The following is a 24,891-nucleotide window of genomic DNA, read 5'->3' on the forward strand; positions in this document are numbered from 1 at the left end:
GGCCTCCGCACCAGCGCGGGCGGGGGCCGCTACGGCGGGACCGCACCGTGAGGGGCGAGGGCGGGCCACAGAGCGACCACCCCCCCGCCCGCCTGCTGGGGGAAAAGGCTGGGAGGCGGCCGCGCTGGGGGCGCCCGCCTGAGGGAAGGGAGCCCAGCCGCCCCCGCGGCCAACGGCAGCAGCGCCCGCCCGGCGCGGCGGGAAGCCGAACGGCGGGAGCAGGCGCTGCCGGGACTTGCAGGCGGGCGGCGCGGAACTGCACATCCCAGCGGCCCCCACGCACCGCGCCCCCCCTCCCCTCCTCAGCGCGGTCACGTTGTGTTTATTGGCGAGGCCCCGCCCCGCCGCGCGAGCGGTGGCGTCACCCTCGCGAGCCTCCCGCGCTCGGCGGCCCTTGTCAGCAGCGAGGCGGGGGCTGTTTAATATTCATGAGGCGCGGGGAGCCGGCGGGAGCGCGGGGAGCGGCGGCCGGCGCACTCGCCCTCTGCCTGCCTAATGGCGCTCGCGACAGCTGGGGAGCGGGGCTGAGCCGGGCGCGCGGCGCGAGGGCACCGGCGGAATGCGCCCCGCTGCTACGTAATCCCCCCCGGGACGCGACGCCGCGCTCCGCTCGGCCCCCCCCGCGCCGCGCCGGGCCGCCGAGCGGCGCTCCCAGCAGGGCGGCGGCGGCATCCCCGGCCCCGCGGGCGATGGAGCCCGCGCAGCAACGAGCGAGAGAAGCCCCGGCGGCGGGCGGCGGGCGGGGGGAGCTGGAGAGCGGCTCCCCGGGCAGGAGGAGTCAGGCGGCGCCCGGCGCGGAGAGCGGCGTGGAGCCGTCGGGCGGCGGCGGAGGGCAGCTGGACGGTAAAGGAGCCGGCGGCCCGCGGAGGAGGCGAGGGGGAGCTGGCGGCTTCGCTCCCCCCGCGGCGCTGGCGGCCAGCGGGACCCCGGCGGCCCCCGGCGGGGCCGGCAACGCCAACTCCCTGCTCCTGCGGCGGGGGAGGCTGAAGAGGAACCTCTCCGCTGCCGCCTCCTCGCCCGCCGCTGCCCCCGGCGCCGCGCTGGGCACCCGCAGCTTGGACAGGAAAGCGCTGCTGCTGAAGCCGCCTCGGCAGCTGCAGCCCCTGCAGCCCCCGGAGCGGGACTGGGTGCGGCGGGACCTGCAGCGGGGCTGCGTCCACGTCTACGAGCGCCACATGAACTGCTACCTGCGCCCGGTGCTCTGCACCCTGGAGACCACAGCGGCCGAGGTGGCCGCCCGCCTGCAGCAGCTCGGCCACCGGGGCGGCAGCAGCGTGGTGCGGGTGCTGGGCAAAGCGGGCGCACCGCCGCAGCCCCCGCCCGAGCCCGAGCCGGCGGCGGCGGCGGCCCCCGCCGAGGCGCCGCCCGAGCCGGCGGCGGAGGGGCAGCGGCCGCCGCCGGTGGAGAGGCCGAGGAGCCGGCGAGGGACGCGGAGCGGGCTGGCCGGAGGAGACCGCGGGGAGGCGGCGAGGCCAGGGCGCTTGCCGCTGGGCGGCAGCGCCGAGGAGGGCGACTCGGCCGGCGGCCGGCCGAGCCCGGCGCCCTCTGACTTGAGCCCCGGGGCGCCGCCGGCCGAGCTGTACCTGGCGGGGCCGCCGCTCTCCTGCCCCTCCCTCCTGGGGGAGCTGGGGCCGGCCGGCTCCGACACAGAGAGCTTCAGCCCCAGCGCCGAGAGCGTCTCCGACCGGCTGGATCCCTACAGCAGCGGCGGTTCGTCCTCCTCGGAGGAGCTGGAGGCGGAGCCGGTGCCCCCCGACGGAGTGGAAGCAGGTGCGGGGCCGGGCCGGGCCCCCCGCTGCCCAGGGGAGCTGCCCCCGGGGCGGGCAGGGGGGGCGCCGGCGGGCGCGGCCGGCGGGCGGGAGCTGCTGGCGGGGGCCGCGCCGCCGGGGCCGCCCGCCCTGTACGTGCAGCTCCACGGGGAGACCAGCCGGCGGCTGGAGGCCCACGAGAAGCCGCTGCAGATCCAGAACGACTACCTCTCCCAGCTGGGCTTCCGGGACCTGTGGCGGGTGCAGGAGGAGGGCATGGACTCGGAGACCGGCTGCCTCATCCGCTTCTACGCCGGTGAGCGGGGCGGAGGCGGGCGACCCTTGGGAGGGGGCGACCTTCGGGGCGGGCGGGCGCGGCCCCGGCCGGCGGGGTCGGGGTGAGGAGAGGGCGGGCGGGCGGCTGGGCGCTGCCCCTCCACCGGGGCGGCCGCGGGGCTGCCCCTCTCACGGGGAAGGTGCCCGCGGGCGTCGCCGCGCAGGGGAGGGGCCGTGCGGGGAGGTCCCCGGCGGCGGGCAGGGCTGCCCCAAGCCGGCGGCCGGGGGAAGTCGGGGTGCCGGCGGAGCTCCAGGCTGCCCCGAGGCTGTGCCAGGGCAGTCTCCCCTCCCTCGGCGCCTGGGTAATGGAGGTCGCTCTCCCGCTGTGTGCCGTTTCCAGCAGCGGCGCTGGGCGTTCGAGGTTAACTCGGCCTTAATCTACCGCTTTCCCCAGCGACGGGAAACGCGCCGGTGCCGCTGCCGGGGACCGGAGGGCGAAGGGCGCTCCCCGGTGTCCGCAGGGCGCTGGCGGCGCGGCGGCTGCGGGGCGCTCCGGGACCGCCTGGCGGCGGCGCGGGGGGCGCGGCGGCGGGCTCGGCCGGGGGAGCTGCGCGCCGGGCTGCTCCTGAAATAGGTCGCAACTGTGCGGGGCGCGCACGTTGCCCAGCTGAGAACGGTGCATTCCCGCAGACAAAACCCTGTGCTTCCGTGCTGTTGGCGGTTGGGATCAGTTTTCCCGTTGATTAGCGTAGCGGGACTTCGCTGAAAGCCTGGGGCAGTAGGCGAGGAAAGTACACGAGTACAGGACGTTCTCTTTGAAAGCAGGGTAGTCAAAACCTCCGTAATGAAAAGGCAGAAGCTTTTAATGTAGCTTTGCTGTTACGGCTTACAGTACAGAATTTTGGGAGCATTGGGTGGAAAAGTTAGCTCCCACGTTGTAATTATGCAACCTTCTGCAGTTTGGGAGAGGTTTAAAAATACCTTGTGTGTCAGTTGAATTGGTTTGTATGAAATACTGTGATCTTGGAACTCCCTGGGTTTTAACTGTCCTGTCCGTCTCTCCGACAAGGAGAAATTGTTTAATGTCCAAGTAAGCATTCCAACACCTGGTAAGTTTGCCTGTGAAATGGGTAAATGTGGTATCCAAAGCTAAGGTCATGCTAGTGGAGTAGCAAATGCCATCCATCCCCTTGCCGGCTTGGCTGAGCGGGGTGATCCTTCACTGAACCGTGAGAATTCAGTGCTTTTAACTGTGAAAAATAACGAGATTCTTCTTCCCTCGAGTGAATGCCACTGAATGTCAAATAGAGGCGGTAATGGCGGGGTGGGAAGGAGAGCAGTACGATAGATAAGTGCCCTTCTTTATTCAGGAGAGAATGTGGGAGTGGTGGTGAGTGGTCAGTTCAGCCTTTCTTCAGATTTCTTGGTCTGTTGTATAATGACCCCAGCGTAATGAGTGCAGAAGTAGTGTTTGTACAAGGGGTTGGGTTGACAGAAATACGTTAGATTATGCTTGGGTTAGAAAGGAGCTAAAATACTTTTTTTTCCCCAGATGATGATGGTGGTCTGCATGTTTCTCCACTGAGCTGTTTGAGGGTGGAAGTCAGCAGGTGATGCTGGAAGGGATGTTGGCTTCCTGTATTTCCAGTTATCCCAGTGTTAAATGAGGATGCACAGATATGTTTTAAAATGGGACAGCTGTGTGCATCCTTTCCCTAACAGGATGTGTTCTAAAGAAAACACAATCAGAAAACATAACTGAGTCTTACACACAGTTAACCGTTTGCATGTAGCTTTTATGCATTAAATAATTCTTTATGCTAAATGTGGAGGTTCCAACTCTGTTTTATTTCAGTGGCTCAACTTGATTGCTAATGTAACTTGTACATTTGGGACTACTTTGTACAAAACTACTAAATAGGAATGTATTTTTATATGCATACATAGGATTAAATTAATGCAAATTTATTTCGCAAGTTCACATGCTAAGAAGTATGCTTCTGTACTTCCGAAGTGCAGTGTTTTTTGAAATCCTTCTCTCTTTGAAGGGATCTGTAATTAACATTTAAACCACCTGTGATCAGGTGCTTGTAGCAGAATGGTTGCAGCATCTAATATACCAGACCAGCCAAAACCAGCTAAGAAAATATTACTGTCGTGTAATCATACTGATTTTATGTAACTGTCTTGGCAGGTTGTCTCTGCTTCCTTATTTTATACACACCCACCCCCACCCCACCCCCAAAGATGAAAGGGAGGGAAGGAGAGGCACTTAAAAAGAATACTCATCAAATTAAACTGGAAAAGGGAGCGGTTTTTGGCCCCGAAGTTAGGGTGTTTTGCTTAGGAGAAGTACCTTTTTTTTTTTTTTTTTTTTTTTTTTAATAAATGATCCTCTAGGATCATACCCTAAGGAAAGCTTTAGAACAGTGATTTCCTGTTTGCCTGGGACTTCATTGGTTTAAGCAGCCTGGCTTGTCCCAGTAGATAAGAGAACCACTAGCATCTCTATCCCTGTAATTTCCTGCATGCTGTCTCAGTAGGATTTGGGGATCCTGGTCTTGTACCGATGTAAAATGGCATAAACCTAGGCTGGATTTATTGCATTGCTCCTAAAAAGAATTCTTTCACCTAATCCCCTTGGAGTTGGGAGAGAAGAGGGCACAGTGGTGACTTTCGGGTTTTTTTTATTCCTGGGGAGAGACAGTTTTAAGGCTGGAAGACTGCTATACTGAAGCTTGACGTTAACAGACTCCAAATAAGATGGTACAGCCAATGGTTGTACTGATTACTGTAGGTTGGTAATACGTCTAGTTGTGAAAACTGGAAAATACAGATTTAAAAAAAAAAATTGCAAGGAGAATTGCGGAGAATCAGCATTTTTTTACTTTGACAAAACAGCTTTCTTAATAAGCAGCAGTCCACAAACATTCTGCAAATGAAATATCTGTTCTTTTAATGCAGAATTCCAAATTTAAAAGCCCCCAAACGTGATACTGGGATGGTAAAAGTACTTTCTGTACTTTGCCTTGGTTTGTTTCAGAATGTGGTTAATGCATCTTTATTTTGGTATCTCCTCTTCTTTTCTTACTTTAGAGTGTGGCTTATTTCTTCAGTCTCTTGACTCTGAGCATTAAACAGATAATGCTGTTGCCAAAACAGAACAAAATCCCCTACAGCTTCAAGGATCTGATCCTACTCCCTGTAATAACAATTTGAGCAGAACTGGGTGTTATCGACTGGTCATACTTGTCAACTATGTCAGCTTTTCTTTGTTGAAATCTATCTCAACAAAAGATGCTGTCCTCAAAGTTTGAAATACTTAATCTCTATTTAAAAGGATATGGTTAAATAGCTTTTCACTGACATATTACGTTACAGTTATGGAACTGTGTAAGAATCTGTGGTGCAATTACAGTCATGGTATTGTCACTGGGAGACCGATCAGATCAGACTTACTAAACTGTTCCTAAAACCATAAGAAGGCTCTAATCCAGAGGGCTTCTTGCAAACAAGTTACGGTATCCCTTATTGCTCTCTAAAAATAATTTTTCTAAAACATGAGTTGTCCAAGTGGCCTTGACTTCTCTGTAATTTGTCTGTAGGAGGAAAAATAGAGTAATGCACCAATCTCATAATTTAAAAACTGCAAACCCCCCTTATTTGTCTTGAGACTTTAGATCAAGAGTAAGTGTAGAATCATATGCAGTGCTGTGTTCGGGAGCATGGCAAGGAGCATGAGTAACATGATCTTGGTCTTGAAGACTGGTTCGGTACAATGGATGTTTGAGGCTTTTTTGTTTTACTACTGAAAGGTGATGTTGTTTGTGATTCTGGCACTTGGCCATCATTAAATTCTCCGCTCTTTGATGTGACATAGGGCTTCAGCACCTGCTGGCATCATCAAATATATCACTTTTGAGTAGATGATTGCCTATAGGCAGAATATTAAGAAATGCCAGATGTAATTAGGGGTGTTAATTTTACAACTGGCTGTCACATTTTATTTGTGAAGAGATGCTTTTTGCTCATGTGACCTTTTAGAAAGCTGCAAGGAGAAACAAATCCAGTTTTGTCTTAAAATTCATTACAAGGAATGTTTGTATGAAGATAAGGGTGGGAAGATATTTTCAGGATCAGTTGCAGTAATCTAAGCAATTGTTTGGTTGATTTATTTTTAATTAAGAAGTACACTTAGTAGTTGGGGTCACATTAAGACTTGAAGCTACAAGGATGGAAACATGGTTTTAGATGCCTACTCTTACATGGAAACACTGTAGGCCTGGCAATGCTGAATGTTGTGGAATGTGACATGTATCGAATCGATAGCTGCTTGGTGCAGTTCAGCTATTTAGCTCATTGGTAAACTCGATTTAAGATGACTAAGTGCCATTTGAGGGGGTGGAAACGTGCCAAGGACAGACCTGCTTCTTCACTGAGGGTAGGAGAACAGCTGTGCCCTGAAGAGCTGCCTTTGGAGCACTGACTTAGTTCTGAAATCCATTTATCTTAGTTAACATGAAATAAATTAATTCACATTAGTGCGAATGGATGTTTTTTTTACAGATGTGATTGGATAGGAGAGGTCTCTGTGAACTTGTCTGAAACTGAAAGGGAAAAAAATCTCTGCCTAGGGCTGCAATGTTCTTGATTTTGATTTTTATTTTTTTTCCTTCCTAACATGACTTGGATGTACATTCTTTTACCTTGTAATCATTTATGTTTTGGCATCTCCTGCAGAGAGAAGTTATACCTAAAACTTGCCACTTTGGGAAATTACCTCATTTCAAATATATAACGTGTTTAAAGCCAAGCTTTGTCCTTGGTGGGACCAAAGCAGTGAAATTTCTAGTCTGGTTCTGCAGGAAAGTTTAAAATGGCTGCAGTGCCTTTGGCTTGCTCCACCTGTTCATGTGCATAGCCATTTGCTTATCTCCTTGCAGTTGGAATGGGGTCTTTCTAAGGTAGGCAGTTTTGGGGGCTCTGAGGGCACAGTGGCCTTTCCTGCGCAGGAGGAGCCCTGCAGATAATGCTGGAATGCTGCTGAGGCCGCAGCTGAGCTTGGTATGTGACAGCTGTTAAGTACAATGGTTTTTGCAACTTTAAAATTCCGTTGTACTCCTGGCTAGCATCCATAATTTAAGTATGTGTGAAGTACCAACACGGGAAATTTCAGTGTGATGTACAGAAGAGTTACTATATATACTAAATATGTAGTACCTAAACTGATATGTCCAGGAGCAGAATTTCCTCACTGCTGTGCAGAATACACAGAATACAGCATTCTTTTTTTTTTTTTTTCTTCTCTTTCTTTTCTCTGTATGTATCTTGATCCTACCCCTCTTCCCAGATCTCACCAGTTATTTCCCTTTTTTTTTTTTTTTTTTTTTTTTCCTTGAAACTGTGCATAAACATCCTCTTGATGATGGAACTGCTGGTATACCTAAAAGCCCTTGTGCAATTAAAACATCCATCTGTTCTGTTAGGGCACTGACAGACTGCTATGCATCTAAAGCACTACATGGCTCTTGGGAAGATACTACTTAATAGTACTTAAAAAAGAAACATTCATTTGAAACAGTGTTAGCAACTGGTAGGTGCTTCTTAATTACCAAAAATTACTTGGTAGTTTTATAAAACCATATAAAGAGAAATTTCTTTGGTCTCTAAATGATCCCCTAGAAAAGAGCAATATCAAGCACCATGTCTGAGAAGGTCAGTTCGAAAACTATGCATACAGAATTCCATAGAATAGAATCTTGAGAGAGAAATCCTGAAGAGTGCTGCTTGTTACACTCAGCTTTTTAGTTTGGAGGGGGACCTGTACCTTGCACACTTATAGCTATATTTCCCTCTACCTTTAAGAGGTGGTCATTTTAAATTGTTTCAGCTATTAGTGTCTTGATTTAGGAGGGGAAAGAAAAAAAAAAAAAAAGAAAATGAAACCAAAGACTGACTTTCTGTTTGCCTTGGATAGTAGAAGCAAAGGCTTAGTCTTCAGTATTTCATGATGTCACTGCTTGTGGAATGGAGCACACTGGCATTTTAGATCAGATAAATCTGCGCATGGACTTGTTCTCAGCTTCCCTTGACTCAATTTTATTGCTCTATTTTAGAACTTTTGCTCAAATGAGGATTTGCACTCTGGGAAGCTGTATGTCTGAAATAGCCCTGTATTAACTTTATTCTGTGACCCAGCGAACTGAATATTGTGTTTACCTTTGAGCGTTTTTGTTTTTTTTTTGGTAAGGTCTCTTGGTGTGGATTCAAATGGAATAGGCTGATGCTTGGAGTCAGTTGCAGTTGTGTGAGGAAACTGACTCAAGTAAAAAGGATGGAGTGGGGTGTACTAATGTCTCTTCTGTTTTGTAAGCTTTTCTATCTTGGCCATGCAATTCCAGCTTACTTTTTCCTTCTCAAAGCTGCTTAAGAGAAATGCAATGAACCTTTGTAAACAACTAAAAAGTTTTAAACTTGGTGAAAAATGAATGTGTCGTAACTTTTTCTAGATTTGGCTCTAAGACGGGAATACTGAAATACTAAGCTTCTCACAAGATATTTAAGAAACTTCAGAGGAAGACAATGTCCTCATTTTTAAGATGGTCGATACAGTCTAGATTATGGTAATCAATTGTCAGATTGGAAACCTAAGTTAAAATTCCAACTGTGTGCTAATGACAGAGTTGTGTATAGATTTGAGGTAGTTAAGCTCTACAGATTTTATGTTGGAAAGTTTCTGTGAAAATTCTAGATTTTCAGCTTAATGCTTCACTTAAAAGTGCCTAATTTTATTCTTTGTGTAATTTCTGTCCTTAACATAAATATAATTTTCAAAAAATAACCAGTGACAAATTCTAATTAAATGTTTTCCCACTGATTGGTGTTAAATACCAAAACAGTCTTAGGTATTGGAGAATTTTAAACTTAAGTCTTTTTATTTATGATATATTTTAATTGCCTTTTAATTTACTTTTTGTCATATGTGTGCTATCTAATAAAATGTTACATGCAAAGAATAAGCATCACCTGCCTGTTGGAATGCAGCAGCTGTCGTAACAGCATGGAAGGACCTATGTGGGTTGTAACTGAGTAACACCGTTGTGTCCCACTGAAATTTTGTTCAGGATTTCGGGTAGGCAAAATTAATAGTATAACCAGGTTTTTTGTGGTGTCCGGGCTGGGACAGCCGCTTATGGGTGTGTGTGTGTGTTTTTAAAAAAAACCAAAGCACTGGCAGGAATTGCCATTTGGATTCCTGTCTGTAAGTTACCACAGCTGTGGTCACCCCCTCCATGCACTCTGCCACTGTCACATAAAATCATTTAGTTATGTAAGTTGATAATCCAAATTCTTTTTGCCAGTTGCCACAATCAGGATTCCTTTTGCTCCCCTGTTCAGCTAACTAGCTCGTCCTGGCCCTTTGGGACTGATGTCTGAGACTTTCTGCTCCTGTGGTTGTGGTTAAAATGTAAGGAAGAATGGGAATTTTGCCAAATCTCGTGGGTTTTTTTGCACACCAACACTCCCCCCCCCCCCCCCAAGTTATTTAGGGGGCAAAAATTGTTCTTTGAAGAATATTGCATTTAAAAATGACAACTGTTAAATTGGGAAGAAAGGCCTCCTGGAGTGAAGAGTCATTTAATTTCACAACATAGCATACTATTCTTTGAAGCTTTTTCTGTCGATGGGGAAGTAAAATTTCTTCCAGCTGGCTTTGACTTATTTGGAGGGATGCTGAAAATACTCGTTGCCCAACTAACTGTGTTCCTCGATTTGAATAAGCTAAGAATAACTATTTACATATTGATGTAAAATACTGAGTTTCAGTGGATTTTTTTCTCTGGTTTTATCTAGCTTAGTTCTCGGTGTATAAGGAAAGTGGAATTCTGTAAGTGGAGAAGATTTTTGAAGTTTAACTCAACATTTTTTGTGGGTCAGAGGTAAATTTGGCCCTCTACAGGCTATTAATTGTTCCTGGTCTTGTCCAATGGCAACGAGAATCTTCAAACCAACTTCACTAGGATCTGAATTGTATTCATAATTCTCAAAACCCCATAATAGCCACTTGAACCGGTTCCTCTCATCTGCAAGCACTCCAAGTGCCATGCCAACTTATTTAAATAAAGACAAAACAAATGGGCCTTGCTCCAAGGGGTAACGAGATGCTGGAATGCCTTTGAAGTTCAGGACCCTAGGCTGTAGGTGCGATTTACATAAACCTCGTTAGGTAATCTGAATGCAGTTTCTTTTCCTGTTTGTTCGATTTATGAAGCTTTGTGTCCAAAGAGAAAGAGATAGTAAGACCTGTAATTAAGATAAGTAGCAAGCCACTCCTTGTCTGAATGCTGCTCTGGCGAGGAGAGAGTTTCAGATGCAGCATTAAGGGTAGAACAAAACCTGTGATTCAGGCACCTTCAGTTGATAGGGATAATACCAACTCTTTCCCTTTGAAAAAGCTGCATGCCTCTTTAAACAATAACTGTGCCTAGTTCAACCGAGTATTTGCTTTAAAATAAATGGTACAGAAAAGCTTAAAGTTCTTACTAGCAACGATTTTTGATTTTATGTACACCATAGATGGTCTGTCTAAGGAGCTCTCATGAGTTTTAAAGCTACCTTGAAAGTAGGACGTTTCTAAGTGGACAGTGAGTTTTTCCGATCAGAACTGCATACAATGATGTTTTGTTGTTCTCAATCAACCACTTGCTTTTTCTTCCTGTCTGATCCTCTTTAACCTTTTTTTAAAGCAGATAAGAAGCAGTAGCAATGAGTTTGTGGTAAGAGCACTGCAAGCAGCAAAGCTAACTTGATACGCAATCTGCTTGCTCATATGATTGGTCAGATCTACCAGTGACAACTTATAACCAGTTATTTTATGATTGCTGACTCAAATTCTAAGTGCTGGGGGAATGTATTTTTCCTTCTACTGTGTGTTACTTAGTGGGACAGATGGACCTCTGGGGGACAACACAGAAGTAGTTTTATTTATTAAACATAATTACGTCTGAGACAACCTAATATTGTATGTCACAATTGGCTTTCGCATCTATGTATATTTGCTTTCATGCTATGAAGCTTGCCTGTTGGAATAAAAAAATTAATGACAAAAACTGTTATGAATGAAGTGGTGGAAGAAGGCTAGCGTGTACAATGTACTGAAGTTAGCAGGTTGGGAGCTTTTGGTTTCTGGTACCAGTATTGCATGGCTACAAACACAAAGGCAAGATAGTTTGCAGGTTGTCAATGGGAATATTTCTCAAAGTGAAGTTAAATCACATATGTGTGGGAGATGCAATTTAACATTTCAGAAATACCAACAGGAGCTTGTTGAAAGCTGTGTAATACGTAATTATACGAAAGGGCTCCCCCTGCCCCCCATTTCAGTCCTGGAGTTGAGGATTTTTAATGTACTGTCTTGATAAAAGCGTGGAGCTCATAGTGTGGTTGTATGGATTGAAATTTCAATGGTTAGAAGTAGACCTGAGTTTGTATCCTTTCAGAGCAAGCAGTTAACATTTCTGTCCAGGGTGTCCGAGCTAATAAAAGGGAGGATTGGCTGAAAATGAGAATCTGGACTCTTTGAAGTGTCCAAGCTCTCTGAAGTAGCTGTGGATGTGAGGCTTTTTTGTTTTCTTTTTTTTTTTGTGTGGCATGAAAATTATGGTCCCTTGTTTGTATCAACCAAAATAGAATCTGTAGTCTGTATATTCCCTGTGAATAAACTGAAGATTAGTGATACATTTCAGACTATTAAATGCAGAAAGTGTTTCCATTTCATAAGTTCCAGAACAATGGTATCAACTGTATAAGTACATTCATTCCCCTTAAGATTAGACTATAGCACTGAGTGTGTCTCTTTAATCTTCTTAATGAAATGACAACTTTAATTCCTGCTAATACGAGAAGAGTAATTACGTTATTTTACTTTATTCTACTTTACAGATTCCATCTTGGAAATGTCCCTTGTAAGAAAAACAATTTTGGAATGTTTCTTTTCTGAATTCATGTGATAAAAAAATCCTAGTTTATTTTGTAACTTCCGTTTTTTTCATCATTGAAACCTAGAATGAAAATATCTTCATCAGTATCGTTAGATATCATAGTACAGAGATTAAGATGCTTTATAGCCTGCAGTGGACTAAGCCATATTTCTTCTGTCAGTGTCAGAATAAGCGTTTATCTGGAGAAAATGGTCTACTACAGCCTGGGGTACAATAATGTATTTAATTTGCAACACCAGGTGGGGTGTGATCCTTTACATAGTGCTCCACTGGAGTGTGGGCAGATTCAGCACCTCTCGCTGCTTCGGTTTGTGTTAATATGAGCGTATTTTGAGTTCCTGGCAAATAACTGATATTACTTACACTCTGGAGATGAGGGAATGCAGATTTGTCACCTTAGTTGTGAACAGTGCTGTCTTGAGGCTGTCAGGAGATTGCAAAGCACAGATCAGCTGTAGATACTTTTAGCCTACAATATGCAGCTAAACTATTTTTTTTCTTTTTCCTTTTGTTTTTTTTTCCCTCCCTCCTTTTTCCCTCCCTCCTTTTTCCCTCCCTCCTTTTTCCCTCCCTCCTTTTTCCCTCCCTCCTTTTTCCCTCCCTCCTTTTTCCCTCCCTCCTTTTTCCCTCCCTCCTTTTTCCCTCCCTCCTTTTTCCCTCCCTCCTTTTTCCCTCCCTCCTTTTTCCCTCCCTCCTTTTTCCCTCCCTCCTTTTTCCCTCCCTCCTTTTTCCCTCCCTCCTTTTTCCCTCCCTCCTTTTTCCCTCCCTCCTTTTTCCCTCCCTCCTTTTTCCCTCCCTCCTTTTTCCCTCCCTCCTTTTTCCCTCCCTCCTTTTTCCCTCCCTCCTTTTTCCCTCCCTCCTTTTTCCCTCCCTCCTTTTTCCCTCCCTCCTTTTTCCCTCCCTCCTTTTTCCCTCCCTCCTTTTTCCCTCCCTCCTTTTTCCCTCCCTCCTTTTTCCCTCCCTCCTTTTTCCCTCCCTCCTTTTTCCCTCCCTCCTTTTTCCCTCCCTCCTTTTTCCCTCCCTCCTTTTTCCCTCCCTCCTTTTTCCCTCCCTCCTTTTTCCCTCCCTCCTTTTTCCCTCCCTCCTTTTTCCCTCCCTCCTTTTTCCCTCCCTCCTTTTTCCCTCCCTCCTTTTTCCCTCCCTCCTTTTTCCCTCCCTCCTTTTTCCCTCCCTCCTTTTTCCCTCCCTCCTTTTTCCCTCCCTCCTTTTTCCCTCCCTCCTTTTTCCCTCCCTCCTTTTTCCCTCCCTCCTTTTTCCCTCCCTCCTTTTTCCCTCCCTCCTTTTTCCCTCCCTCCTTTTTCCCTCCCTCCTTTTTCCCTCCCTCCTTTTTCCCTCCCTCCTTTTTCCCTCCCTCCTTTTTCCCTCCCTCCTTTTTCCCTCCCTCCTTTTTCCCTCCCTCCTTTTTCCCTCCCTCCTTTTTCCCTCCCTCCTTTTTCCCTCCCTCCTTTTTCCCTCCCTCCTTTTTCCCTCCCTCCTTTTTCCCTCCCTCCTTTTTCCCTCCCTCCTTTTTCCCTCCCTCCTTTTTCCCTCCCTCCTTTTTCCCTCCCTCCTTTTTCCCTCCCTCCTTTTTCCCTCCCTCCTTTTTCCCTCCCTCCTTTTTCCCTCCCTCCTTTTTCCCTCCCTCCTTTTTCCCTCCCTCCTTTTTCCCTCCCTCCTTTTTCCCTCCCTCCTTTTTCCCTCCCTCCTTTTTCCCTCCCTCCTTTTTCCCTCCCTCCTTTTTCCCTTTTCTTGTGGAGAAGAGCTTTAATTGTAGCATGGTTAACACAGGGCTGAAAAAATAAATAAGCAAAATCCTCTCCAGAAAGTCCCAGCGCACAGCTACAACAAATTGCTTTGCCTGTTTATGTTAACAATGTAGGATCAGGCAACAGTGTAGTCAAAAGAGATTCAAAAAGCACAGCCTTAAAGGGGTTTAAGGTATATTGTACTTTTGTATTGTAGAAACGAGCACGTGAAAAATTTGGTTTGTTTTTTGTTTAAATAAAAAAAATCCTTTTTCACATGTATGTTTTTCACCCATCAGTACATCTCTTGTAAATGTAGGGTTTTAAGAGGCAAAGGTTGTGGCCTACATAATGTCCTCGAAGTGCTTGTCTCTAAGAAAAATTTGTGAACTAGTTATGAAACTACAAAGCAAGGCTAATCTTGCATAGTAATAATTGGATGTACTGAATCTTTAATGTTAAACTGACTTGTAAACAGTGGTATTACATGGGGAATATCTGTAAAGCTTATGCTTTTCAGCAATGTGTGCAGCAAATGTAGAGGAAATTCAGCACTTGGCAGTGCTTTCTTGCTAGCTGTCACCAGGTAAGCTGGGCATGATCAACTGGTCAAGTTAAAAAAATAAGCAGTTAGCAATCATTGTCCTTTCTGAATTGTGGACAAAGGTTCTGCTAAGGTATGTGGTGTAGTCCAAGTCTAGTCTTGTCTTGTAGCCCTGAAAAAGGATCGATTCCTGGTAAGCAGGTTGTGGGGACTCGGTGTCCAGGAGAGGACTGCGCATGTGTACTTGCCATGGGGAAATGCAAGAGTAACTGCAATTTTCATAGGGGTGCACTGGTCTTGCACCTATATGTTGTCTTCATTCTGTGAGGTTCTTGACAATGTCGCACTTAAAGAATTGATGAATTGCCTTTCTGGATGTGGTATTGTTACTTCAAGTTTGCCTAGATGCTGTGCCTGTTGGCAAGCCTTGGTCAGACATGTTATTTGACACTGTCTTCAATAGGTCCTTTGGCCATTGCGCCTTAGCACTCTGCGGGTTTTTGGGTTGCACTGGCTTTTTGCATTCAGGTTTCACTTGTGCTCAGCTCTTTATTGCTCATATCCACTAATTTTTCTAAACAGATAGGGTATGTACTCAGTTAAAAATCCTTTGAGCCTTTTTCCATAGACATGGTTATACTGCTTTGCAGCAAAATGTGTAGTTGTTCAAAGACAGCTGGAGACTAATGTCTGACCTTCATACCTCATGTAGATGCTGTCCATACCAAAACAAATGCTGTGGCATAGAGTTAATACCCACTAACCTTTTCATAGCAGAAATGTCTGAATATAGCAGTGTTTCCATCCACAGTAGCAGAGAAACAGCACAATATCCTTATTTCCCTAACAAAAAAATTAGGCAAACATTGTCTTATCATCTATACATAAACATCCTGTTTTGTCTTTTCGGATTCTCTTGGGCATTTGCTTCTCTGCACTGGAGTTACTGCTGTTCTTTTGGCAACTCATGCTTAGAAGAGTATACCCTCGTGGGACTGTCTGCAGGCAGGCATGCCTGGCTTCTTTGCTTTGAATGTGAGTATTTGTTTGCGTCCCTTCTTGTTAGTGAAAAGCGTGGCCGTAGCTAGTTGCAGGTCTCATTAAGCCATGTTGGCATGGCCACTAATCTGAGCATTTCACTGTGACTTGAATTGATGGAAGGCTGTCACCTTTCTGGAGGTGCTGGTATTGGTAGAGGTGTCACGTGTAACAGGCCGAGTTCCCGAATAGTAATCGGGGTTAGCTGAACTGATGAGTACACTGATTTGTGCATCACTTTAATCGTTCCTGCTATGTGCTGTTCTCACCCTATCCATTTTGTTGCATGTATGTGAGACTGTTGAGAGATTTGGTGGAAGGTAAGAGGAAGTTGCACAATTTTGTTTCCTAATGACTTCTAAGGCCATTATGAGTGCATTCATTCCTTGCTAGTTGTAAAGAGAGGGAAGGTAGGACATGGTTGGAAAAAAATGTAGAGGTTTTGCCTTTTCACTGTTTGCTGTTGTAGTTACTCTTATTCATGTGTGTGCTTTAGTTTTTACTGAAGGCAGTTGAAGTGAAAAGAGGATTTAAATGCTGACATATGAGTGCATCTGGTCAGGGGTTGAAGGTAGAGAGGTAAATACTATTGTAGCTTGCTTGAAAGTGCCGTGAGCTTTATAGAGTCATGGAATGGTCAGTGTTGGAAGGGACCTGTGAAGATCATCTGGTCCAGCCCCCTGCTAAAGCAGGCTCACCCAGAGCAGGTTGCACAGAGTCATGTCCAGGTGAGTTTTGAATGTCTGCAGAGAAGGAGACTCCGCAGCCTCTCTGGGCAGCCTGTGCCAGTGCTGTCACTCTCAAGGTACAGAAGTTTTTCCTTACATTCAGAAGGAACTTCTTGTGTTTCCGTTTGCGCCCACTGCCCCTTGCCCTGTCGCTGGGCACCACTGAAAGGAGCCTGGCCCCGGCCTCTGGGCACTCGCCCTTGAGGTATTTGCAGACCTTGATAAGGTCCCCTCTCAGGCTTCTCTTCTCCAGGCTGAACAGGCCCAGCTCTCCCAGCCTTTCCTCACCAGGGAGGTGCTCCAGCCCCCTCACCATTGCCATGGCCCTCCGCTGGCCCCTCCCCAGCAGTTCCCAGTCTCCCCTGAACTGGGGAGCCCAGCACTGGACCCAGCACTCCAGGTGCGGCCTCAGCAGGGCCGAGCAGAGGGGCAGGATCACCTCCCTCGACCTGCTGGCCACGCTCCTCCTCACGCACCCCAGGGTCCCGTGGGCCTTCTTGGCCACCAGGGCACACTGCTGGCCCACGGGCAACTGGCTGCCCACCAGCACTGCCAGGTCCTTCCCCGCAGAGCTGCCTCCCAGCCCTCAGCCCCAGCCCGTGCTGGTGCGCGGGGCTGTCCCTCCCCAGGGCAGGACCCTGCACGGGCCTTTGCTGAACCCCATGAGGTCCCTCTCCGCCAGCTCTCCGGCCTGCCCAGGCCTCGCTGAATGGCAGCGCAGCCTTCGGGTGGATCAGCCGCTCCTCCCAGCTCTGTATCGTCAGCGACTTGCTGAGGGCGCTTCTGCCCCTTCGTCCAGGTCACTGATGAGTCAGTTGGACAGGACTGGACCCAGCAGTGACCCCTGTGGAACACCGCAAGCTGCAGGCCTCCAGTTAGCCACTGCCCCACTGATCACAACCCTGTGAGCTCTGCTGTTCAGCCAATTCTCAATCTGCCTCACTGTCCACCCATCTAGTCCACGCTTCCTAAGTTTACATACGAGGATGTTATGGGAGACAGTGTCAAAAGTCTTGCTGAGGTCAATGTAGACAACATCCCCTGTTCCCCCCCTCATCTACCCAGCCACTCATTCCATCATAGAAGGCTATCAGGTTGGTCAGGCATGATTTCCCCTTGTTGAATCCATGTTGACTGCTCCTGATAAGCTTCTTTTCCTCCACATGCCTAGAGATGACCTCCTGGATGACTTGTGCCATCACCTTTCCAGGGATGGAGGTGAGGCTGACTGGCCTGTAGTTTCCTGGGTCCTCCTTCTTGCCCTTTTTGAAGGCTCAAGTTGACACTGGCTTTCCTCCAGTCCTCAGGCACCTCTCCTGTCCTCCATGACCTTTCAAAGATGATGGTGAGTGGTGTGTAGCCTTAACATCCCAGCTCCCTCAGCACTCGGGGGTGCATCCCATAGGGGCCCATGGGTCTCTGGGTGTCAGGGTGTTAGGTTTGCTTAAGTGGTCTCTAAAGTGATCCTCTTCAACCAAGGGAAAGTCTTCTTTCTCCAGACTTCTTCTCTTGCCTCCAGGGTCTGAGAAACTGGACTGATGGCCTTGGCAGTGAAGACTGAAGGAAAGAAGGCATTCAGTAACTCCGCCTTCTCTGTATTCTTAGTCACCAGGGAGCCCACCTCATTCAGCAGTGGGCCCGTGCTTTCCCTAGTCATTCTTTCTTGCTGATGTACTTGAAGAAACCCTTTTTCTTGTCCTTGACCTCCCTCACCAGATTTAATTCCATCCAGACCTTAGCTTTCCTCATTGCTTCCCTGCACGTGCTGACCACATTCCTATATTCCTCCCAAGTGGCTTGTCTTTTTCCACATTCCATAAATTTCCTTCTTCTGTTTGAGGTTTGCCAGAAGCTCCTTGTTCATCCAAGCAGGTCTCCTGCTGTCTTTGCTTGATTTCTTACTTATAAGGATGCAGCTGTCTTGAGCTTGGAGGAAGCGATGCTTGACGATTAGCCAGCTCTCTTGGCCCCCTACCATCTAGAACCCTAACCCATGGGATTTCTCCAAGTAGGTGCTTTGCAGGTGAATGAAGAGCAAAGGTAAAAAAAAAAAATTATGGATGTGGTAAAGAATCATGGTTTGTCTCTAGCTGGTGAAGACTCTTGCCTGCAGGTAGAGAGAGCAGTGCTCTGCCACCATCGCCAGCTCTGCTGGACGCTGGCAGAAGTGTGGTGGTGACATCACCCCAAGGAGAAGGTTAGGCAGAGTCACTGGGGCTGCTTGTTCTGCACAGGCACTCGGGAAGGGGTTTCTTTCGTATGCTGTCTAATAGATTCAGCCTTTTATTTTATAATATAATTAAATAACCAAGCCTTTGTGAGGCTCCTGAATTCCTTTAATTTAGCGGCAGCACAGAAGCTGAATTCAGAGCATTCATGGGCCTGTACTATCTCCCTGACTACTTGCCAGGTCTATTCATGCTGTTCTGAGTGCAGGAAGTTCTCACATTCATTCAGGGTTGGGGGGGGGGGTGGGGGTGGAAGGCGTTGTGTAGTTGGCTTTTTTTTTTTTTTAAAGCAAGGGAAATGGTTATAAGGAAAATTCTTCAGTGATTCCATGGGACCAATTTACCAACTGTTAATCTGTGAGTAAATAATGGGAACAGTTTATACACTTGGCAGCTCTTGAGAAAGAGCAAAGAATCATGAGAAGTTCACAGTCCACAGCCCCAAGATAGCTGAATACTTTGGTATGTTAGGATTTGTCTGAACAGGGATAGACCAGCACTTTTTTGTTAGCTCATGTAATCTTATATATTCTGAAGTACTAAGTTTGACGCGGAAAACTTTACTCTGGCATGTGGTAGCTGACTGCTTATACTTAACTTGCTCAAGTTAAATAATTCTTTCTCTACTCGAATTCTAATGCTCTAGCCAATATGTTCATCTTCTACAGACTGACTTGCTAATGCTATCAAGGAGGGGTTGAGGACGTGTATTTGCTGCCTGGTGAAGCAAAGGGGGAAGGTGGTGACAGTGGCTTTCCTTTGGCTCAAGAGAAGGGTAGAGGTTGAGAGGACAAGAAGGTGAGACAAAACTGAGAAAGCAATGACTAAAAGAGAGTAGACAGGAATTACAAAATTCTTTGCAAACTTCAACATTTGTTTCACTTCCCAGGAGCTGTCCCACATCTCTAAGCTGTGGTATCTAATCTTTATAACTAGATACCACAGTGACAGACGTAATTGACATGTGTGAAGTGCATAGGCAAAAGGAAAGTGACTTCTCAGTGTGGGTTTCCTGCTGGTGCAACTGATGCGTTGTGGGAAGTGTGCAGCTATCTAGGGTGAGCATAGCAGGTATTCAACAGGTTGCATTTTCACCAAAACAAACAGAATTGAGGTAGTACACACTCTCATGCAGGGTTGATGTTCACTTGTAAACTTCTGTGTCTGGATCCTCTGTTGCAGAATGGAAAGAGAAGTGCTTGACAGAGCAGTGGATATACACCATTTGGTAACTGTGAATGAGCAGTAAAGTCCATAGCTGAAAACCTTTTAATGTAGACAGGGTGAGCTATATCTAACGTGTTCCATCTGGAAACTGAATTGGAGGTGAGGAATCCAAAGTTTGTCGCTCTGGCTCATAGGATGTACTTTACATCCTATACTACATAGGATGTACAGAAGCGTTTTTATGCTGGGGTATAAAACTTGCAAGGCAATGTACCCTTTCAAATAATGTTTTAAACTTAGATTACCTTAAGTCTAAGTAATCATCTTTATAAGCCTCCACCTTTATTGGGATCGTGGCGTGCACAGGACTTAATGTTTCCCCTACTCTGAGACTTAATTTGCTACGGTGATGTTGTCCTACAACTTCCTGGTGTCCTGAAAACCAAAATGCATTTTTGAGTTGCATTCCTTTCCTTTGCAATTTCTGTAAGGAAAAGCACTGTTCTTCTACTCTGATAGTGAGTATTTGGGCTCCTTTTGCCCTTTTTTCTTTCCATCCTCTAGCTTGCCAGTTTTAGAGATCAGTCTGAATTTCTCTTCATGAGATTTGAAGTGTTGTGAATGAAATAATTTTCTTAAGGTGCTGTAGTTTCTGGAATCACAGTCTGTTAAGAACATTTATGTATGGATTATGGCACGTGTTACCACAAGTGCAACTGTGTGAAAGTAATGCCAAATGTCTGGATTGTTCTAGCAAAAACAAGGAGTGTAAAATTACTGCCGTTGGATGGCCTCTTCATATTGCTCATTTTTTTCTTTACTTTAGAACTGTGAGTTTTGATTTCTGTTTTGTATTACAAGTAATGGTGCTGAATATCTATGGCAGCTTTTTCCTTTTAAAACAGCTTACCATTTTAAGTTATGAAAGTACTGTGACAGCTTTGCTTTTTACAGATTTATATTAAAAACCTTCTGCTTGCCTACATGTATAAAAATATATATAATATAAAGGTTTTTAATCTCTTCAGCATTTGGAAGGTCATTACTTAAACTTACTTTGTGGACCCAATTTTATAACAAGACTAAAAAAAGTGTATGGAAGCACACATTTGCTTCATGGTTGGTTTTCTGGTATTTTTTTTAACAGCTTGTGAAAGTCTTTAGCAAAATGATGATAAATAGCATCAACTATTCCACACGTTCTTGAGTAGTGGAGGAAGGGGAGTATGTCAGTTGAGAGAAGGTTTACAAGTTAAAACGCCTGTTGCCAGGCAGCCCAAGAAGTGAGTTTGCATCACTTGGAAATGAGAGCAAATTATAGGTTGATGTTGGAGCAGAGTGGACAATGGAAAAATAGAGAAAATGAAGATAAACTTGACTGTTTAAAATTAGCTTGTTTCTGCCTCCAGACTACAAAATATGAAAGAGAAGGTAACTATCTTCAAAAGTCTTAACTCTCTTGTGAGTAAGAAGAGAGCTGGGCCACACTCAAGGTGTAATTCCCTGCCCTTTTTTGTTACTATAGCATGTTATGGTGAGTTAATGACTGCTGATACAAAATGGGGTGTTTGAACATGTGTAATTATACTATTTCTCCTCCTAGCTGTAAGAGTTGTGAGTAGACAAATGCTCAAGAGTCACCCTTTCTCCTGTAATGCCAAGTCTTTTTTTATAGTTTCTGGATTATGTAAGCAAGTCGAGCATTTGCCACAAAATGCTTCATGCAAGATAATACCACCTCTATGTACCAGTCTCTATAGGATTGTGTAGTTCCCTCTGCCTTTCTAATATGGTATTAGGGACCCACTGCACAGGTAAACTAGCAGTCAAAGACTTACTGTGTGGATGAGGTTTATACATAAAAACGTGTTTTTCGATGAAAGCCACTTACATGTCTCCTTTCCCCACCATCAGGGGCATAGGATTTGTCCTGTTGAAACATAAGCCTTTAAGATGGAACTTCTCAGAGTGCGTGTTTAGCAGAAAGAGTAATTAATGCTGTAGCCATCATGTGAATGGAAAATATTTCACTAAACATGTCTATATATCTAGATACTAAAGAGGATAAAATTAGACTTTGGAATTTCCCTTTGGTCCCATTTAACTTAATCAGCTCTTAGACATACTTTTATTAGGGTGATAGGTGGTTATCTGCCACTCTTACTTGCAATGTCAGCGTTGCACTGTCCTTCACAAGAGTGTAATGTGCAAACCAGTAGCATTTGGTGCAAATCAGGACAGTCAGATGGAGGTCATGTTATTATGTTCTGTCATCTGGCACATTTCTATCATTTCTTCAGTTTCCTTCTGAGTTTCAAGGCTGTTGTGGTCGTTGTATAGCACCTTTCTTGAAAATGTTTTAATTTTTCTACTTCAGACTTTGAAAGTTGGAAAGTACATTATTACAGGCATATATTAGTTCACTGGTCTTCAGTGTTTGCATTTTATAATGAGTATAAAAGACACTGGGACTGTAATTTCTAGGATTCTTGCATCCATACAGGATAAAACTTGACTGTATAATGTTACTGATACAATAGTGCTGTCTTCTTCTTTTGGTCTGCATATTTTTGTGGCGGGAAAAAACCCCAACTGTGTAAGCAACTGTAGTAGATGCACAGTGTTGTCGTGGTTTGGTGGTTTTTTGTTTTTGTTTTTGTTTTTTTTTTAAGTGATGTTTAACTTGCTGAACTATTTTGAGATGAGAAGTTATTTAGGAAAGCTTTCGGCTAGATGGAAAAATTTGTGGTGCCTGTTCCTTTTCATATTGCTGAAAATTGTGAGCAATGTTGAGTTGTGGGTTATTTGTTGTTTTTTGGTATTTTTTTCAAGGCCAGGTTGGATGGAGCTTTGAGCAACCTGATTTAGTGCAAGGTGGCCCTGCCCATGGCAGGGGGGTTGAAACTAGATGATTTTTAAGGTCCCTTCCAACCCAAACCATTCTGTGATTGTTTTAGCACATCCATTCATTTCATAGTTTTGATTTTAAAACTATGGGGGGAAAATGGTGAATTGCTTTTTTTCCTCTTCCCTTTAGTGTTGTTATTTCATCTCTAGCAGTGAGCATTCCTTAAAATAAAAAAAAAAAGAGGTAATGCTGTCTTCTTGAGCAATCGAATAGTAGAAAAAATGAGGTGACAAGGTAGTGTTTTTTGATGGCTGCCTACAAAAAAGAAAACATGATGGTTTGACAGAGCAGTGGCAGCTACAAGCAAGGTAGATTCCAAATGGCATTGGTAAAGTGAGTGCGGTGAGAGAATAGTCTGTCTAGGCTATAAACGCTGTTCAACTTTGCTGCAATACAAAGCACTGAAATCCTTTATCCCAAGAGTGGTCAAGTGCAGAGTTCATTCTGTACTGAAGCTTTTCACCCAGTGGATCTGTGGTCTGTCTTTCTGCATCTAGTACAAGGATTCCTGCAAGTCATGGGAACACTAACGGAAAGCTAACTTCATTGCTGCACATAAGAAGAAGGAAGACATATAGTAGAAGCATGTTAGTCCTCACCTGACTTGTCCTTCGCAAGCAGTATTTGCACCAGGGGGTCCTTGCGTCACTCAGTGTAGATGCATGTTGCATCACTACTCCTGCTGCCTCCAGGCTTCTCCTGGCTGGGGATTTCTGTAGCACATTCAGAAACAGTTATGCTTGTGTTCTTCTGTTGGGAGTTCTGTCTTTAAAGTTGGTAGAGCAAATGCTTGTGAGGGGGAGATTTTTATCTCCCCCTGCTGCATATGATTGACATGATGGAAAGTCACAAGAGCCACAGCCTTTGTTTCTGCAGTGTACAAGTGGACAGTGCTGCAAGCAACAGCATTCACCTATCTTGCAAGCAAACCTTCCAACAAATTGGCTGGGCACTATGCTGTGCTGCTGCATGGATGTCTAAAGCAGTCAGGCATTCTTCTGTTTTAACTGACGTCTGTCCAGAGCTGCATTTGGGTTGTGAGTATTAACACAGATGTTTGATGTGGCTCTGATGTTGGATTTTGTAATAATTTGCATTAGCAAGTTGCTGGGCTAAATCATCTAAAACTTCAGTGGCCTCAAATCTCTTGTTTTAATAAAACCTCCTGTTAGTTTCTAATCCAGTGTGCAATTAGTTGAAAGAAATCATTGGAGTGCTTTTCCAGAGTCTTAATTTGCTGAGGAATCAAGTTGTTGCTTGAAGGACTCGGCTTTCCCTTTCCCTTCACTTCTGCCTGAAAAAAAAAAAAAAATCAGATTTGTGGACTTAAAAATTCTAAATGTAAAATTTAGGGAAAAAAACCCCCCAAAACAGAGGAGCTGAGAGGGGTTTGAAAGGCAGAAATTGCATCAGGTCTGTAATAAACCAGAAAGCAAGCAAGTAGTCTTTTTAACAGCTTTTAAGCTTTATTTCTGCCTAGCTTCATAACAGGCTAGGTAAACACTACTGATTAAGTGTGTTGCTCTAATTTTTGTGCACTTTAAACCTTAATCAGACTTCAGAGCGTTGCTTTCAAGCTCAGAGGCAATTATCCAGATTACTGAGATTAAATATTTGTGATTGTTGGACTTTTACTGCAGCTTTTTTGAATGCATGTGTATTCCACTGCAGAGGAAGAAAAATGCAGTCATATGCAAGGGCATTGCTGTTGTAGTTTCAGGGGCAAACAAGGGGGAATGCAGGGAGCAAATACAGTTTACCTGGGTGGGGAGATGCTGAGGGCTGCCCTGCCATCTCCGTTGCCCTATTGCCTGTTAAAGATTACTTGTCTTTAATTAAATAAGAGAACAGATCATCCTTTTTTTTTTTAGTGATGTTGCTTGGTGTTTACAGCAAGGAAAGGGTTCTTGATCCCCCCTACCCCCAGGTTTCTGAAGAAATCTCGCGTGCTGCCCCGAACCACTGCTCTTGGAGATTCTGGGGAGTCTTGTCTCTGTTTGCACAGCTTGGGGGAGATCTGATCCTTCAGTGCCAAAGGGCTGGGCTGGGCTGAAATGAGAATGAAATCTGTTTCCTTTCAAGGGATTGCTGTACCGAAGATAGTGCTCTGTTACATTTCATCTAGAAAACTTTTTGAAGCAGCTGCTTTCCTGAGGCATGGGTTTAGGTGGGGCTTTTTGCGCAACTCTTCTGGATATCCATTAAAACAAGAAGGTGCTGGTGTGTGCTTGCTAGGCTGCTAGTCATGGTTAAGTAAAATGTATGTGATCTGTGACTTGAAGAACCTTGTTATTGTTTATTTCTTTCAGCCCACAGAAATGCATGGGAATGGGATAAGCCTTCTGCAAGAGGAATCTTGCTTTGAGTGGATGTATGGGGCAATGCTGGCTTGGCTTTTACGGTGGTGGTGTATGTACAATTCTGTGCTTTGTTAGCATAGTCTTTTTTGCCCTCACTGCTGTGCACTAATATGCAGTATTTTTTTCTGAGGTTGACCATCTTTTTAATGGATGATAGCAGAATTTTGTA

At 45.8% G+C, this 24,891-nt stretch overlaps 1 protein-coding gene across 1 annotated transcript in view; it reads left to right on the plus strand.

Annotated features, from left to right (window-relative positions):
- The first annotated feature begins 372 nt into the window (after positions 1 to 372).
- Positions 373 to 24,891, plus strand: part of PHLPP1 (PH domain and leucine rich repeat protein phosphatase 1) — a 144,463-nt gene continuing 119,944 nt past the window's right edge. The window contains exon 1 of the mRNA XM_056331668.1: positions 373 to 2,064. Within this exon, the coding sequence (XP_056187643.1) occupies positions 429 to 2,064 (1,636 nt within the window). The 5' untranslated portion in view covers positions 373 to 428. The remainder of the gene's footprint in view (positions 2,065 to 24,891) is intronic.

The sequence above is a fragment of the Falco biarmicus genome, chromosome 3, assembly GCF_023638135.1.
Source record: "Falco biarmicus isolate bFalBia1 chromosome 3, bFalBia1.pri, whole genome shotgun sequence".
NCBI classification, from domain to species: Eukaryota; Metazoa; Chordata; class Aves; order Falconiformes; family Falconidae; genus Falco; species Falco biarmicus.